Source organism: Balearica regulorum, chromosome 3 (genome assembly GCF_011004875.1).
Source record: "Balearica regulorum gibbericeps isolate bBalReg1 chromosome 3, bBalReg1.pri, whole genome shotgun sequence".
NCBI lineage: Eukaryota > Metazoa > Chordata > Aves > Gruiformes > Gruidae > Balearica > Balearica regulorum.
The window spans coordinates 65341871-65360250 of record NC_046186.1 but is presented as its reverse complement, the minus strand read 5'-3'; the positions used below and the strand labels follow the sequence as shown (position 1 = coordinate 65360250).

Sequence of the window (18380 nt, the reverse complement as noted above, 5' to 3'; positions counted from 1 at the left end):
AGGAGAATGGGAAGGAAAAGGCAAAACCTCGTGGGTTGGGGTAAGGACAGTTTACTGGGATAGCAAAGGGAGAGAGAACAAAACAGTACTTAGAATATACAAAACTGGTGATACACAATGCAGTTTCTCATCCAACGACCGTACAACTCAGACCGCATGCTCAGACTCATCCCGAAGCCGGACTGTTCCCGAGCCACGCACCCTGGAGCTGCCCCTCCCTGACTAGCTCCCCTTCTATGTGAGCATGATGTCACATGGCATGGAATACCCCCTTTGGCTAGCTTAGGTCAGCTGTCCCGGCTGTGTCCCCCCCCAACTCCTTGTGCACCCCCAGCCATCCCACTGGCAGGGCGTGCAAGAGGCAGAAAAGGCCTTGGCTCTGTGTGAGCACTGCTCAACAACAACAGGTCCATAGAACAAACACATTGCTCTATTATCAACACTGTTTCCAGCACAAATCCAAAACATAGCCCCATACTAGCTACTGTGAATAAAATTAACCTTCTCAGCTGAAACCAGGACACTCTTTTAGGCTGGTGTCTGCAATTAGTGAGACAGATTGAGATAAATGAAGTGACAGGAGTTGATGTATTGAACAGTGGTTGCAGAATAACAAGATTAGAAGCTAACAAATTGTGAGGAAAGAAGTGTATTCAGTCTAGAAAAATAGCACGAAGAAGGTTTTCATAGGTCTTTGGTATGTAGTGATGGTTAGGGTTTTTTCTGCTACCATAGCAATGATGAGGAAATATTTTTTCAGCTTCCCTTACATATCCCCAGATTACATTACACTGCAGAGATATGGTTAATCTTTGTTGTAGCTGAGGTCAGTGGATTACATGACTTCAGGAGAGCACCTTTGTAGGATAGCATATTCTAGTGCCCAATTTGAGGCTGTATTCCAATAAAATTTTCATTTGGAAAGCATCTTGTCATATTTGTTTAAGATCGCAAGTATCTTTAGAATTCTCATCAATGAATTGCTATGGGATACAGAAATAACATTGTTGACATGGTAATGTTTTTCATTTTAAACTGTGAATCAAAATCAATCTGTAATCATAGTTACATTTTTATTAAATAACCTAAAACTGAATGCAAGTTATTATCTTTAATTTTTTTGCGTTTTTAATCTGAAGTAAACCATTGGCTTTTTTAATGTATTGTTTATTTTTCATTAAAAGGTTATTGTCAATATGCACAGTAAAACTGAAAAAACATGTACTAAATACTGAAGCACAAGTATATTAACATGATTTGGTTTAGCTCAAGTTTGTATCAAATATTATAAAATGAATATGAGAACTTTTTGCACCTCTGGTCCATGATTTATATGATTTTGTTTCATTTAAACATAAGAGAAAAGTTTCTTACTGTAAGAGTGATCAAACACTAGAAGAGGTTGGTCAGAGAGGTTGTAGAGTCACCCTCCTTGGATATACTCAAAATCCAACTCGGCATGTTCCTAAGCAACCTGCTGTAGCTGAGCCTGCTTTGACCAGGGGGAGTGGAGTGGATGATCTCCAGAGGACCTTTCCAAGCTCAACTATTCTGTAATTCTTTGTAGGGCTTTATTTTCTTTAATTAATAAACACAAAGAAGTCTTACAGTAACAATACAAACATGAAAATTCTTGCCAAGTCACAGCAGGACTATTGGAATACCTCAAATTAAGAATGTGTTAATAAAATCAGGACCAAAATGTATATTCTGAATCCAAGTTCTTTCTTGCTTCGTATCAGTAAGTGATTTTTTTAAATTATTTTTTTTGTGGATAGACTTGTGTTAATGTCCTAGTTTGGATGAGGTGATACAAAAGGTCGTCTTTTGAGTTTGTTCATTCCCCACTCCTGTCAGCATACACAATGTGTGTTGTAACTTCCAGCCTTCAAAAGTTGCCTTAAAATCTTGCCTCTTGCCACCCTCTGGTATGGAACAGTAGGTATTTTATTAACTCTTTCCAAGCAGATGAAATATTTTTATCTTTACTATGTAGGTGGAATGCATGTTGTTTCATTTATTGTTTTATCGTTGAAGTTAGCTCTGCTTAAATACTGTTGTATTGCATGAATAATGTTTGCAGATAATGGACTTGATTTGCCTTGTAGAAGAACCCGGGGGCAGAACAACTGTGATGTTCTGGAAGACTCTCCCAGAGGGGTTTTCCAGAGAGTTCTGGAAAGTGCATTTCACCACATTTGAGAGAGATGTGATTTGTTCCACTTCACCTGGAACTTTTAAAGGTTCTCAAGTCTTAGTTGTTTTGGTTTGCAAACCTTTCCAGGTTCAAGGACCTCTTATTTGAAACCTATAAGAGTTCTAGAAAGTATGTCTTTGAAATGGTGCCCTTTGTCAACATACTGCTTCCTATGCATGTCTGATAAGCACCAACTCCTGATATTGTTGATGCTGCTGTTACTCCTTTGCAGTATGATGACTGAGTGTGCAATTTCGTTATTTACAGCTGCTGCACCAAGTTGGTTTTTTTTTTTTCCTTTGTATCAACAGCTTCCAGCAATTCAGTAGCTTCACAGAGTTGTTGACCTTAATCTGGTTAATTGCAGTAGTGTGACTACTCTTTATATCTACGGAGATGAAAACAGTCATGGAGCATTTGTCTTGAAGATGGCTTTAGAGTTTAAGGAAATTTCTTATCCTCTGTCTTCCTAAGAAGATAAAAGCCATAAACATCAATCTCAAAGAGCCAATCCCTTGATTAATTTTTTATTATTATCCCATCCTCCCACCCTGTCAATATAGCTTACTACCTGTTGAATGTTTAAGTCCTTCTTCAAGGAGATTATAGGTAGGCTGTTTTGAGTATGTTCAAGCATGCTGTCAGTCAGCAGAGGAGTCTCCAGTAGATGTTGGCATTTAATGATTTTACTTCAACCTTCAGTCATGTTTTTGATTGGGTTATATTCTGTATTTGAAATAGAGGACACTTTTAGCTATCTATGGGTAAATTTGACAGCTACTTGTTCAGTAGCATAAGGGCATTCTTTTTTGTTGGTTCTTCGCTTGAGGTTTTTTCATATCCATAGCTTTTTACTTTCCTCAATACTTACGTGTCCTGATTTTGGCAGGGGTAGAGTTAATTTTCTTTCTAGCAGCTGGCATAGTGCTGTGGTTTGGATTTAGGATGAGAATAATGTTGATAACACACTGGTGTTTTTGTTGTTGCCAAGCAGTCCAGGACTTTTCAGGTTCTCATACTGGCCTGCCAACAAGAAGGTGGGAGTTGCCCAAGAAGCTGGGAGGGGACACAGCCGGGACAGCTGACTGACCCTAACTAGCCAAAGGGATATTCCATACCATATGATGTCATGCTCATTATGTAACTGGGGGAGCGGGCTGGGAGGTGAGTCAGGTCAGGGTCTTGCAGAGCATTGATTTTGGGTGGTGAGAAGTTGTGCTGTTCGTCACTTGTTTCGCATATTCTCCTATTATTATTACTATCTTCATTTTTTTTGGTCATATTAAACTGACTTTATCTCAATGTATGACTTTTATTTTGGTTTTCCATTTTCAATTCTCTCCTCCATCCTACAGGGAGGGTGGGGAGTCAGCAAAGAGCTGTGTGGTTGTTTAGCCGCCTGCTGGGTTAAACCACGATGTTACATCTGGTGTATTTTCTATGTTTATATCTATTTATTTTGAATCCATGCTTTTCTTTCTTTTCTAATACTTACCTGCCATGGTACCTTAATTATTAGTTCAGTTTTTAACTGAAGTTTTTTTTCAATCTGGCATTACTGAGTAGCTCTGAACAAGGTACTTTCTAGTCCAGCATTGGCTTTGGTATTGCCCAAAGCCATTACTGCCTTATGATTCCCTAGGCTCCAAATCCCTGCATCAGTGCTTCCTTTCATAAGAAGCTTTTCCAGAGTCTGCCGAGTTACTCGTCTGTCAGTGCTAGGCCACTGTATCCACAAGCTTTTTCTGTGTTAGGTGTAGTCAAGTACATGGATGTTCATCAGCCTTCTAGGATATAGTGCTTTTAAAAAAGAATTTGCTCTTGCTGTCGCACTCATTTCGATTGCTAGCTGTCTGTTGAATCTCCACTGCTTTAGTTCTGCCAGTTATTTAAACTTAGTGTAATTATTTTTGGCATTAGGTTGGGTACAGACAATTTATTGTAGATGTTGATGCCTCAGAGTTTTTACGGTTTTAATTGTCACCTGTCAATTTACACTGTCGCTTCTTTCCTTGTGGCACTTTTTGTAGTCCAACCTATTGAAACTAATGTATTGTATTCAACTGTATTGAATTATTTTCTTTTAGTTAATGAACTTTAGAAAATACCCTGTTATCCCCTGACTTCTGTCCAGACACCATGCTGCAGAAATATTTTATTGGGAAAATACAAATAACACAGGTGGTTTAGGACAATGTGAGAAGTGTAATGCAGACATAGCCGAGTGATTTAATGCAGCTAGCTTCTGTCCAGCAGGGTTTGAGCTGCATGCACAGCTCTAGACCTGCTGATCCTTTTGGGACTAAGTGTTTGTCAGCTTCCCGTATCTTCCTGTGGCAGGTTTTGCAACAGCTTATTTTCATGAAGTCCTAGAATCCTTGTGCATGGTAAGGAAATACTCAAAGCAGCTTTTTGTTGAGCTATATCTAGCTCAGCTGTAGTTAATAAACCCATTCTTTTGTTTGATTGTATGGAGTTACCAAAGTCTGTTTCCTGTTTCAGCAGTGCTGAAGCATACAGACGAACTCCTTGTGGATCGTGTGGTTCAGCTGCTGCTGTGTGAAAATGTGGTTGACTTTTCAGTTGGAACTTGCCTACAAGCAGGGCTCCTCTGCCCTTCGGAATTGTGTTCTCTGAAAGCTGGAAAATCTTTCAGGACAGCTTTCTCTAAGCCCAGAAATAGTCCATCCCAGTAGTTAGGAAAATGAGCGTGTGTGTCAGGAGACCAGATTTGCCAAACAGGGAACTTACAGCTGAGCTGTGGTGGCAAGGGTAAGGAGAGAAATAAGTGCCCATGGATGTAGATGAGGCCGAGATTCTCAGTGCTTTCTCTGCATTGATCTTCACAGGCAAGGTCTCTTGAGCCTTTGTGCTTGGAGATGGGATTGAAGCAGGAGAGAAACTAGTAGTACTGCAAGAAGATAGATGGATCTCTTGAAGTATCAAGTTCATGGGATTAGATGGAATGCTTCTGAGGGTGGTGAGAGAGGTAGCTAATGTCATTGCAAGCCAGCTTTCTCTTTGAATAGTTGTGGAGATCGGGGTGGGCCTCAAGGACTGGAGAAAGACATGTTGCAGCTGTCTTCAGGAAGGTTGATCTGGGGAACTGCAGGCTGGTCAGGTGCACTTTGGTCCCTGAGAAACTGTGGAGGAAGTCTGCTTGGAAGCCATTTCTAGGCATACAAAGGTGAAAATAGTAATTAGGATTAGCAAGCATGGATTTACCAACGATACTTGTCAACCAGATTGTCTGCTGTGATGGAAAGACTAGAGCTGTAGTTGAGGAGAGAAAAGCAGTGATGTCATCTACCTTGACTTCAGCAAGGCTTTCACCATGGTTTCCAGGAGCATCGTCGTATCTCATTTGGAACATTACTGTCTAGATGAGATAGTCTGGATCATTCAGCTCAGAGAGTCTGATTTGGAACATGTTATGCTTCGTATCTTAGTGACCTTACCAGTGGCACAAACAGGAATGCACCCTCTGCAAGTTTGCAGGTCTTCCATGTGGAGGGGTGTGCGCTCAGTGTGTTTGAATACATGGCTGCTGTCTGGAGGGACCAAAATTTTTCAAAATTCATAACAAAAGACAAAACCACCTTTCTGTTATATAGAACGCCAGGGAAAGAAAAGGGAATAGTAAAAGATAATACCACTTCTTTGTTGTATTTCTTAAATGAAACAACATCTGTGGCGCATTGTTTGGAGAACCTGAAGTTCTGCATTCTCCTTCAATGCTGAAATCCATACATATGTGTGGATACTTTTGTTCCAAATGAATGCTTTAAAGTTTTGGTTTATAAGTTAAAAGTTGAGCTGTGGCAAGCCTATATGAGAAAAGGCTGGAAGGTATCATTTGCAATTGTCTAGCTTTTTCACTTTTTATAAATCCTAACCTCGTCATTGGAATTCTTCAGGAGGCATACCATTTCTCGAACTTGAGCAGTAACACAGTGAGAATTGTTTGAAAGTCTTTATTTTGTGTTTCTGGATGACATCTGACAATACTAAAAATGTTGAATGCTATTCCTTTTCTGTTGCAGTTACTGAACACAGACAATATAGCTGCTAATGGAATAACTAGGAGTGACATAGGATGTTTATTATGTGCTTTCATGGTGGTTTGGGGGGGCGTTTGTTTTTGTTTTAATGGAAGGTGAACGCAGTTACTCTCGCTCTATCTCACATCAACTCATATCAATAGTAAGTTGTTGTGAACATTGAATATGAGGCATGCTGCTCTTAAATGTATGAAATTGCCTCTGTAGAGCAGTTTGTGTTTGAAGTTTTGGTGCAAGTAACTGTGTGTTTTATTTCAGATTATGGAGCTCTGTGGTGCAACAAGACTTGGCTATTTTGGAAGAAGTCAGTTTTACATTGCTTTGAAACTTGTTGCTGTGGCCCAATCTGGTCTCCCTCTAAGAGTGGAAAGCTTAAATACAGGTAAATCACAGGACTGGATGGGGGAATTGAGTTGCTAAGCAGAATTATTGTAGTTGGCTCACGGATTCTTGTAGAGTAACCTTGTACACTAGTGTGATATGCATTTTTCTGCATGTTGTTAACTTTAAAAAAAATTGTGGAGAGATTATGAGGGAATGTATTCTTGTTATGCAATAAATATGAGATGAAATACCTTTTATTGAATAAGTATTGTGTTCATCATGAGGTAAATGAACGACTGCTACTGACTATTGTGTAGGTACAAGTTCGTTCTATAGATTATTAATGTGAGAACTTGCATGTTATATCATCTGAATAAAGTACTAATAGGAGTTGTGAAGTGGAAGGAAAAGAATGCAACATTTGCAGGCTTTTGTAGTTGCTGAGTTTGAAGTCTTGATTGCAACAAACGAAAGGTCATCTTTTCTGAAGTGAGATTCCTTCACGCTTTTGGCTTGACAGTTTTTCCCCTTAGTGTAAATAGGAAGATTAGTGGTTTAAGATTTTTCTAATGAAAAACTTGATCTGTAAAAGGTCTTTGAAGTCTGTTATCAGCCAAAACACCTGTTATCCTGCTTACTAAAGGTCAGCTGTGGTATGGGTAGTGAAACAGGAACAGGAGGAAGGCTCACTCTAGGAAGATGGTTCAGAACAGCAGGAAGAGCTTTGATATGATGTTCTACGGTAGCCTTCTGAGTGACATAAGTGGATCCATGTCATTGTTGCTCTGTAAGATGAAAAGAAACTTAAAATGAAGTACAGAGTTTCAAGCCACTGTAGCTTTTTGCAGCGTAGTACACAACTCGCAGCTTAAAAATGTCTTTGGAGCACAGCTTTGCATTAAGGTGACTTCCCTAGTAGATTTTATGTCTGTAGAATACATACTATGATCTAATTTATACATGCTAGTAATTAGAACAAAGCTTAGGAGTTTTTTGTGTCTAAAGGATAAAGATTAAACAGAATAGTTAGAGACTATGCTAAAAACAATCTGATAGGACTGAAGTATTTGACAAAGCTATAAAAAAGAAAGGAATTGTTGTGTATCCTTTTACAGTTATGTTTATGCTAGTCTGGTACAAACAGTATATACTGCTTTCATGTTGTTTTGTAGCTTTTTGGAAAAGTGCATGGTTTCAGTCAATGTTTTGCTAGTATTCAAGTTCCTTTCTGCTAATAAGATGCCCTATGTTTATAAACGATTTCCCTAGTTTTCCTGATGAGTGTTCCCAAATCTAAAGCTTCCACAAATTGTGGCAGAATGCCTTAGAATTAGAAAGTTGGAAGAGGGACTTTCAACTCTTAATATCTGATAGAACTGGGAATTGATGTAACAATTGTGAGATTTCTCATCAAATGCCTGTTGAAGAAGGCAAAGACTAAAATCTGCATATGTAGCTTTCTCCAGGGTTTTTATATGCTTGGTTTTATTTTAATGCAAGATACCTTAACTAGAAGGAGCTTTTCTATTTAAAAAAAAATTATCAGAAGAAATTTGAAGGAAGGAATTAAAATGAAGATACGGAATTAATTCAAAAATATAAAATATATTGCTGTAGAATTAGCAGCCACTGGAATGTAATGGAATACATTTCCTTGATTCATGACAATACTAGAAATGCTTGTAATGGTTTCTAGACTTCTAGGAATAATTTTCTGTAACTGATTCCAAACCTACTAAATACAAGTACAACTGGCAGAACATTTATTTTTACCCTAACTGGTTTTAGCTTTGGTTGTCTGTTGCCTTGGTTGCAGTGGTTCCAGTCTAGTCTATGAGGTTCCTGCTCCTAGGATAATTGAAGTGGTGGTGTAGCAGCTACTAAACAGCTAAAATACAGCAGGCTGAAGACCCATAAAATGGGTCTGAGCTTGGGTTACCTTCCTTTGAAAACTGGGGTTCAGCATGCTGGCCAGCTGGGTTCCGTCCACAGTCCATCTTCAAGAGGGCTTGAAGTGGAACTGTTAGAGCCATCCCAAACTAAACTGTATAGTCTTCCCCTCTTCAAAGTAAAACATTTAAAATTAGTTAAAGCTTCTGTTTTAAGACATCTACTTTTTAGCTCTGCATTCTATGCACATTTCATTCAGTGATTGTCTCAATGTTATTCACTCTTTAATCTTGGTATTTTCTCTCCACTGCTGCTCTTGTTTCTTTTGTTCTTTGGGTTTTTGTGTGTCTTCAGTAAACAGGAAGCTTGCTTTATGTGAGTTGCTGAGTGGAGACTACAGTAAAATTTTGAGTACTAAGTCCATCCAACACAAGTGTCATCCAGTTGATTTTTATTTAACGAAGTGGTTTTTTGATTACTCAGATGTGCAGTGTAGTAAAAATACTGGCTTTAGTTAGTATACTACAAGCCTCTAAATCTGTTGTTCCTTTGTTGTCCCAGAAGGTTTTCCTCTCAGGAAGCTAAAAATTGAGACATTAATGACCAGTGTCTATTTCAAAGTAATGTTTATTTTCTAAGTATGGAATACAGGTTTTGGTGGAAGAAAATGTTAACAGTGCCGTGGTCATAAAAAGTACAGAGAACTTTCTAATTTATTCAATATCAAGATTTAACTCTATTCATAACAGCTATTGCATTTATAATGGGGGGATTTCTGAATGGTAGCAAGTGTTGCAGTGTTAAAATGAGGTTTTTCTGCTGTTATGGGGAAAGGCAGAGAGGAGAGAGGTAAAAATGGCAGATTTCAGTTGGCCATGTAGAAACTTAGTACAGCAAAACGAACCTATATTTATCTAGTCTTGTTTTTAAAGACAAGAATAGAGCATTTTGTGTTTCTTCTGAGCCCTCTATGTTATTTTGTGAAATAGTGCTAGATATCTCATGCCAAAGCCTCATGTTGGAACAACTGATTGCATAGACTTTCCCTGTGTCAGTTGGATGCTCTAGTGTTTGCATTATCCTGTTTAGCAAGCATACAAATTCTCACTTGTATGCAATGACTTTTTCACTACTTGGCTGGCTGTAGTTCACTGTTTCGCTACGTGAATAACTTTCCTTGTGCAACATGGGGTACAATGCTAATGTGAAAATGGGCATCCAGAAATGAGGAGGGCATCAGGAATTGTTTTAACAGTGTTTCCACGTGATGGGTAACCACAAATTTAGCAAAGAGACTGTGTTGCATGCTCCTTCCCTGTGATGAAAGCTGTTCGGTGCTTTGGATCATGCTTAGTGACAGGGACTTAAATCAATGATTTAAGTTCTTGCTGGAGTGTTGTTCTTTAATGCTGGATACATAAAGGTATCTATGGATACGTAAAAGTGTCTGTAGTTGTTGAATGCTATGGATTCAAATGACAATTTTCAAACACAGATGAGTTTAATGTTTAATTTTTATGTAATAAACTGCATGCAATTTCATATGGTTGGTAGTATCACTGACTCAGTACCAAAAGTAATCAATGTAAGCAGTCAACAAGAGAAATTAAATTTGAGCCATGCTGTTTTGTGCTGGAAAAATAATTTCCAAGCAAGCCGTACAGCAAATTCACAATTTATTTGTATTCACAGTGGACCAGTAAGAAAGTTGTGGTTGGGATTCAGAAAAATGGTAGCAATCTTGCAGTGAAAAATTGAAGACTTGCATAGCCTCATTTTTACATCAGACTACTCTGAACTGTGGTACATAAAGCTAAGGACCTCCTAGTGTTTTGTTGAAACTTTGCTTTACAGGTGTTTGTAACAAAGCGAGGTGATACTGGAATGCTCCCAGTTGTATCCTGGTAAAAGAGATAATTTAGCTTCTGTTGTAGAAAGATGTACACAGATGTGTTTAGCAATAGTTGCATTTTTTTCAATAAGACTAATTACATTATTTCTCGCAAATGTAAACATGGCATGAGGTTACTAAAAGATGTTGAATATACTGCAGTATTTTAACATGTTTTGCTTGTAAGCCATTATGTATGAAGACTCTCTAATTTTAGATATGTGCTAGAAATAGTAGATAAATTTTGAAAATCACACTTAAATAATTAAATGTTGGCAAAACTAAGAAAAAAATTAGCTAATTCCAGATTACCTGATTGCTATTGCATTTAATGCAGAGTTGTAGTGCACAACTGTTACGGAGTTATGTGAAGTCCTCTTTGTATACCAAAACCAGAACTTGGGTAGCAGAATCAAGAAGTATAATGCAGAAAGGGTATTGGCTTTTTTTCAACTGGCAAATATTGGCTTGACTATAGCAGCAGTCTCAGTGTTTAAGTAATTGAAATTTTAACTACAAAATAGAACTGCATTTTTAATTTTAAGCATCATACTTCTGTACAGTAAATGGCCTGCTCTACTTTTTTTTTTTTTAAACAGTAAAGGACCTCCCTCTTCCCAGATTTGTTGTGTCAAAGAATGAACAAGAATCAAGACACACAGCCTTGTATTCTTCAGATGCTGATAACCCAGCTTCGTATTCAGGTGTGATTCCTCCTCCACCTGGCAGGATACAAGTCAAAAAAGGCTCTGTGAGCCATGATGCAGTTCAGCAACGTACATCAACTGATCAACAGGTAATTTAACTTAAGAGATTAAATGAGACTCTTAACCACTACTTTGCTGCATAGGTGTCAATTTACTAAGCTTTGTTACTTTCAATATAGTTTCTTTAAAAAAAAAAAAAATCATAGCAGTGTATATTATAAGTGAAGACCACGTATTCTTCTGAAATACTAGCATGTAGGAGATGTATTTTTTATGAAGTTTTATAATCTGTGTTTTAAATATTGGTGGTAAAGGACAAAGAATTGAGACATACAAGAAAATCAATGTGTAAGATACGATAGCAAATATCAAGTTGAAATCATTATAATGTTAATACCTATTTATTAGATAGTTCACATTGGCTTCCTGGTCATTGGAACAGCAATACTGAATGCTATGGAAGACTGGATTTCTAGTCCTTCAACATGCTCCAATACCTTTAAATCTGAAATACTTTATTTAGAAATTTTTTTAAATCTCACAGTTACTTTTCTTTGCCTTACATTTTCTTGTTGAATTATTTAATTGTTAAGTGGAGACAATGAGAACCAGAAATAAGACAGAAGTTTTTACATAGTTTTTTTTGTTCTAATAATGAGAAAACCGATTTCCTTTTGCTCACTGGTTCTTTCATCTTCAGCTACAGGATATCTGAATAAATGAAAACTGCAAAGGCTTGCAACTCCCTATCTCCTCATAATTCCTTCTTTTTTTATAAGTCTTTACACTCTTCCCATGGGGAGATCTCTTCTGATTGTCTTTTCTACAAGCAAGAACACTGAGTGCAAATATTAAATTTTGCTGGATGTATGTATGTCTGTGCATAACTGTTGAATGACGTCTTTTCTTCCCTGTGGTATGCTCTTTTCTGGGCTTGTTTTGTAAAGAATTGAGGCACTTGCAAACATCCCTTAATCACTCTGGGAATCAAGGCATCGCTTGTAAACATTTATTAATCTCTCTGGGAGTAGCCCAGACTGATCCAATATAAAGGAAAAGCAAATTAGCAGAGGCCATCCATAATCAGTGTTTGGCTGCCACTTTTCTCCCAAACTGGAGATGGGGACGTGTAATGAAAGGAGGGCTGGCAGTAGATCTGAAGATAGCTTGTCATTGTTCAGTTTTGGATAGGTGTGTTTGAGAGAGCTCCCAAGTGCTTCGTGAAGAAGTCAACAATTGCAGATCTCCTTGATCTGATGATGGGGTTTTAGTTTGGTTGAAATAGTGTTTTGTATGCTTCCAACATGATGTTGAGTTTATTTAGTGAACAGCTGTAATTTGATACATGAATCTGTGCTGGTGTAACTTGAAAAAACAAACAAAATCTGTTTTTTGAGGTCTTCAAGTTCTGGATAAAGAAGCCACATATTCACAAAGGTCTATAAGCATCCAAATCTCATTTTTCCATCTTGGCTGTTCTATCAGAACAGCTTGGTATCTCTTTCACACGAATTTGTATGGGATCATCAGAATAAAGTCTGCGTATAAGTCCTTTGAGACATCTGACCCAGAAAAGAGAGTTGTTGGAGCAAATGTAACAGACAGCACAGCATTGAGGCATTGAGTCCAGCAGTTTTAAGCTGTATTCATGGTCTAGAACATCAGGGAAGTATTGTCTGATTTTGCACCCTATTGTAAAACTGAATTTTTCATGGCTAATTCTACATTTCTGACTGTACAATGAATCCATTCAAACAGCCTTCTTGTCCCAGTCTAATAGTTACTGATTTGGACATCATGTTAGAAATAAGCTGAGAATTTGAATTCCCTTAGGCTGAGAAAGGGGCTTGAGCCGAGGTTTCTTGCTTAACCAAATAAATACTCGATTTGGGATATTTTCCAAAAGATGGATACAGCTTTTAGCCATTGTTTTGTAGAAATGGCTGATCCAGTTGTCTTCACCTGGAGATACCGCTCGGATTTATGAAATCTGGAAAGAGGTTTAGACTCTGAATCCTCATTATATATCATCGCTTTCAGTGATGAGGATGAGAAGAGCTGAAGTCTGAGAAGTAAATTATAGCATGTCATTTTCCTAGGGATCACTGTTCTTTTTGGAGAAATTTAAGCATCAAAGTTACTTGGATATTTCACTCGTAAGGCTTGTCATGTAGGTATTAGATACTCCATTAGTGAGTTTGGGGTTTGATTTTTTTTTTTTTTCTTAAACTGTTTACTGGCTTTGATAATATACCTGGCACTTCAAAATACATTGATTTAATAAAATACTGTGGTTGAAATATTATTTGTATGAAATCATGAGATATATTCATCTTCAACTTTAAAAACTTGGTTTATTCATGTGCAGCTTTCCATATTGGTGAGATTTGTCGTGCATACATTTATATAATAACAAATAATTTATGTAGAAGAATTTAACTTAGAGTTAATACTTACAGTATTGTCTACTGAAATGTCCTAGCTAAACCTATTTCTTTATCAATGCATTATTTTGGCAGTTCCCCTCAATAAGCTTCAGTTGGAGGCAGGGTGTCAGGAAATAGAATCAGGTTGTGTTTCCAAAGAGTAGCTATAAATGAGGTCATATTTTAAAGTAGATATGAGCTAAGTTCCATAACATCCTTTTTCTATCTCTAGCCATTTTTGTGGTGGCATTTTTAGTTTATAATGGCTAATTATTAAGTAAATATAGCACTGGCCAGAAGTTTATATCTTTTTTAATATTGTTAGTGTTAATAGAAGATGCCTGAAGTCATGGAAGCTGCGGAACTGATCCTAGGAGTCAAGCCAAATAATGAAGGATGCCTTCACTCGCTAGATGGCACGTTGACAACACATCCTAGTGGAGATGAAATTGGGGGGAAAATATTTTTTCTGCTGGCATAATTTCTTCTTTCTAAATAATAGAGGCTTAGTAGATTTGAAAACTTCTGCTGACAATGTGATATCTATATGAGCACTTTTGTTGACATATGTATGTTAACCATGGTGTATATACATTTGTCTATGATTTGGTAGTAGCAGCTATGCTACTAAAAATGTTAATTTAGGCCAGTCTAGAGAATCTAGATTCTGTTGAGTTCTTGTGCTTTTTTAAAAGAAATTCTCCTGGTAGAATTAGGAGCTGTCATTGTAGATGAAAGCTTTTTTGGCTTTTTTTTTTTAAGAGAGTAAGACAAATACACTGAAAGCAGTTTCTTAGAAGCAGCAGCAATGTTGAGATTAGAAAGTATTTTCTGTCTTCTGAAAGTAGGTTACAAGTGACTAAATGTTCTCAATATCAGTCTGTTAAATACTGCCCTTGGATGTTTTGTGTGTTGTTAAAGCCAAAAAGCAAATACTTTTTCCACTGTCTTTAAGTGTGATCCAGATGTTGATCAGGCATGCTTTAGAATACTTTCACCTGGCTTACCACCTTTTCCAGGAAAGGGGGGGAGCTAGTTTCAATAAATGTTGAGGCTCTAACAGCTGAAAAACATGTATCTGGCAAATGCTCATAGGCTGAATCTTCCTATATGAGTGAAAATAAGAAGTACTCTTCTATCTGTATGTGCATTAAGCATAATACTGGCATTCTAGATTATGTTGATCTATTGCCATATCAGTGCAGCCTTAGGAGGGAAAGCTCAAATTTGGTACCTGTACCAGTCAAAATTTGATTTCAACTTTAACTACATGAGAAGATAATTCCAGATAAAATATATCTGGTATTAAATAAGTTTTTTTAGGAGCATAGAACTGGAAAAGACCTCTTGTGTCATTGAGTCTAACCCTCTATTATCTTGAGAAATTGTATCAGATAATGAGTTTTAAAAAAATAATCAGGGCTCTCTCCTGAAATCACAACCTTTTATCCACACTGGCCATGTTGGGGAAAGCTATTCCAGAGTTTTAGTAGGAATGTAGTGGAATATTTGTGGGAATATGGTGGGAATTCCCGCTAAACTTTACTTAGATCAGGTAATACCTGTTCTTCTGACAGCTTTGTCCTTAGTATTTGCTGCAGAACACCACCCGTATTTACTAGAAAACCTTTGCATTCCCCCTTAGCTTTGCTTTGCTTGACAAAACAATCCATAGTCTCAGTTTTGTCTCATAGTTACCAGTAATCCTCATAGTCCTTCTCTGCCTTTGAACCAATTTGAATTTGTTCTTGCTGAAAATATTTTAGTAGATTTGTATTTCTTGTTCCAAATGAGATCTCACCACTATTAATACTATTTTGTAGGATATTTCCCTACTTCTGCTTGATATATCTCACCTCATATACCTTAGCAGCTGTGAATAAAGCAAATCTGTCATATTTGGCATATTGTAGTGGTCTGACAGTTGACTTGTGCATCGTCTTCTGTTTTTAGCTGATTCTCATTATCCACTTTGGTATTAATTTCCACTATGCAAGAAACTGTATGTAAAATATTAGATATTAAATGTTAACCTGTGTCCTGAAAGGAATCAATCTCTCTGATGCCTCCTTACATTTGTTGTCAGAATTCATCAGCATGCTATTTAGTGTGCATAAACAGTTACCTAAAGTATCAAATTAAGTCATTCCCCAAATCAGCCATTCAGGAGCATTATTAGAAACTTCCCTTCAACCCCATAGTTCTGTTCTAATACAATCCAGCTTTGTTCCTTCTGTAACCAGTTCTTTTGCATGTTAGGTTCTTGTATTAATCTCCACATTGTTGGAATTATCTCGTGTGGCACCCCACTGACGTATGCTGAGGTTCAGGTTAAATGTAGTGCAGTTCTTTTGTCTAGAAAATCACAAAAATACTGTCAGTCAACTTAAGTAAAATTTCCCATGCTGCGATGGATCCCTTTTCCATTTGTCTCTGTGTTTTTAATTATTATTTTCTTCAAAACCTAGTCTAAACTCTTTCAAACTGTTGAGGTCAGACTAACAATTTGTAATTGGCTGAAACACACCCTTCCTCTCTGAAAATGTGTAGTGCTGCATGTGGAGAAGTTCACATTGAACCTTGGACTATTTTGTTCTGCAGTATGAATTGATTACAAAAACATGGGTTCTGCAATGCAATTACCATCTCTAGCATAATCTTTCTTCATGATGGATCTGTTCCCTGACTCTTATGCAGGCTGTGTGGTATCAGGACCTGGATCACAACACCCTTAGAGCTACCCTTCGGATACCATGTCTGGCTTCATTGTCTCTGGAATTCTCCTTAGGAGGCTTTCTTCTGGCCTGAGGTGTGAGATCCAGGAAAAGGTTTATAATCTCATTTGACTCATGTATGCTTGCAATGCTCTTTTGAGGTTGAGATCTCTCCAGAGTTGCTTTAGCGCGCAGTCTTGTATTGCCTTACACCAGTTTGTTTGACTTGTCTTCACTAAGGCTCTTTTTTTAGAGCCATATATTTATCACCTTTTTTAATTAACATGCTGGTTTTAGTAACTGCTTGTCAGTCCAAAAATGTCCAAGTTCAGAGTCCTTCATAGTGTCTTGGTTTCATAATGCCAGTTGACAAAAATAATGCTTTTTTACAACTTTTTAAATGTTTTTTTTTTATTAAGATGGATTACTTAATTTTTGCCTGTTATAACATTTTTTATGAGTTCTTAAGAAGAAGAATAACAGTTCTCAGGAGTTTAACGTGAAAATGTTGAATAGTTATTAACTATTTATGTCAACATGCTTTTACTTAGATCCGTTCTCTGGAATAATGTAAAGAGGAAAAATAAATGTCTTAAGATAGTAAAAACCAGAATGGTTTAATTGCTGTCATTTTTATTGAGGTTTGTTTGGAGAGAAATTAAAAGCTAGTGTGTTAAATGTTTAAATATAATTGCACTGAAAGTGCTAAAAAAATTAATCAAAATAACATTTTAATAGTAGCTGATCTAATAAATGGTACATCAACTACAGTATGCAGATGGAAGTAAAATTGTCAAAGTTCCCAAAGAGATTAGGTGGGTAACTTCTGTGAAAATTGGTGAAATTCAAAATCGCTGAGTTATCAGTAACCCAAATTAGGTAAACTGTTGTAGTTGTTACATGTTAGGATTTTGAAGAACAATTAAGTTAGGTTCTGTACCCTAATACTCTCAGAAAAACCTGATCTTGGATATTTCAGGCTTTCAAAATTAGTTTCTTTTATTAATAGATCAGATGAAAGTAAACAACCCTACTTCCTCAGCTGTAACATACACTCTCATAAACTCTCAAAACACATTCAGTTTGTGAGAGTGTTATGTTGCAGTTGAGGAGCAGAGGTGGTTTTAATGAACATACTGCCTCTGTTTACTAAAATGTGAAGCTCAATGCAAAACTGAAGTGGAAACTTGGTACAACAAACCATATTTTCTCGGCATGAGTATGTGAAAATGACAATTTCTTACCTACTGTAAAGACAGATACGTAGTTGATGTTAACCTATATATAAGGGCTGATGAACCTGTATGTAATTACAGTTTCAATAAATCCTTGCTCATTGTTTTCCCATGACTGCTTTTGAATCAGAGTCAAATGTTTCTACAGTCCTGCCTCCTCCCCAGTCTTTTCTGCCTTGCATCTTCCTTCTTTACACTTGCATTGAGCCATTAGTATTTTGGCTAAGTCATTTTATTTTTATATACATGTCTGTGTGTGTATAAAAATATACATTTAACAAAAAAAAAAAGGCGTTTAGCTCTCCTAAGCTTCTAGTAAGCTGGATCAACGAATGCCATGAGTGGTATATGAGTGTGACAAGGATTGCACATGGAAAAGATGCTGCCACAGTAATGCCATCTAAATTTGGTTTAAACTGTTTTGGGAATGTGTGTCTTTTAATGATGGTAAAGCTGAAGATATGGCTTCTCCCTTTTCCAGAATCTTTTTGACATCAGAGATGGTGACATGTTTTTGCTGTCTAATAATTTTGGAGTCTGTAAGTTGAAGCTCCAAATAAATTGTGGGAAAACTGTAAATGTTCAGAATTCTGATATAATGTTGACTGGAACATTGAGAACCAAGTTAATTATTTATTATGCTTGTACTTCTGATGATCTGATTACCATTATTACATGCTTTACAGAATCACGTGAACCACATGTAAAAATTTAGAAGAATTGCAGTTGAGGATCATATTTACAATTTCTTCCTATGTCTCGAGCATAAGGCCTAATGTTAGACAGAGGCTTACTGAATACTGACAGTGGTCAGCTTCATTAGGGCAAGGCTGCTTCACAAGGACTTTGTGTCAACAGTTTTAATGTTCACATGCTAATGTTCACTCACTAGAAGTAGTGAGTGGTTTCCTTTAGGTAGACTATCATATGTTTGT

The 18380-nt window shown here is 37.0% G+C and overlaps 1 protein-coding gene across 10 annotated transcripts in view; it reads left to right on the top strand.

Annotated features, from left to right (window-relative positions):
• Positions 1-18380, top strand: part of REPS1 (RALBP1 associated Eps domain containing 1) — a 66858-nt gene that overhangs the window by 11268 nt on the left and 37210 nt on the right. For all 10 annotated transcript variants that reach the window (XM_075748247.1, XM_075748250.1, XM_075748245.1 and 7 more), the window contains 2 exons: positions 6517-6640; positions 10963-11159. In XM_075748247.1, coding sequence (XP_075604362.1) covers positions 6517-6640; positions 10963-11159 — 321 coding nt within the window. The remainder of the gene's footprint in view (positions 1-6516; positions 6641-10962; positions 11160-18380) is intronic.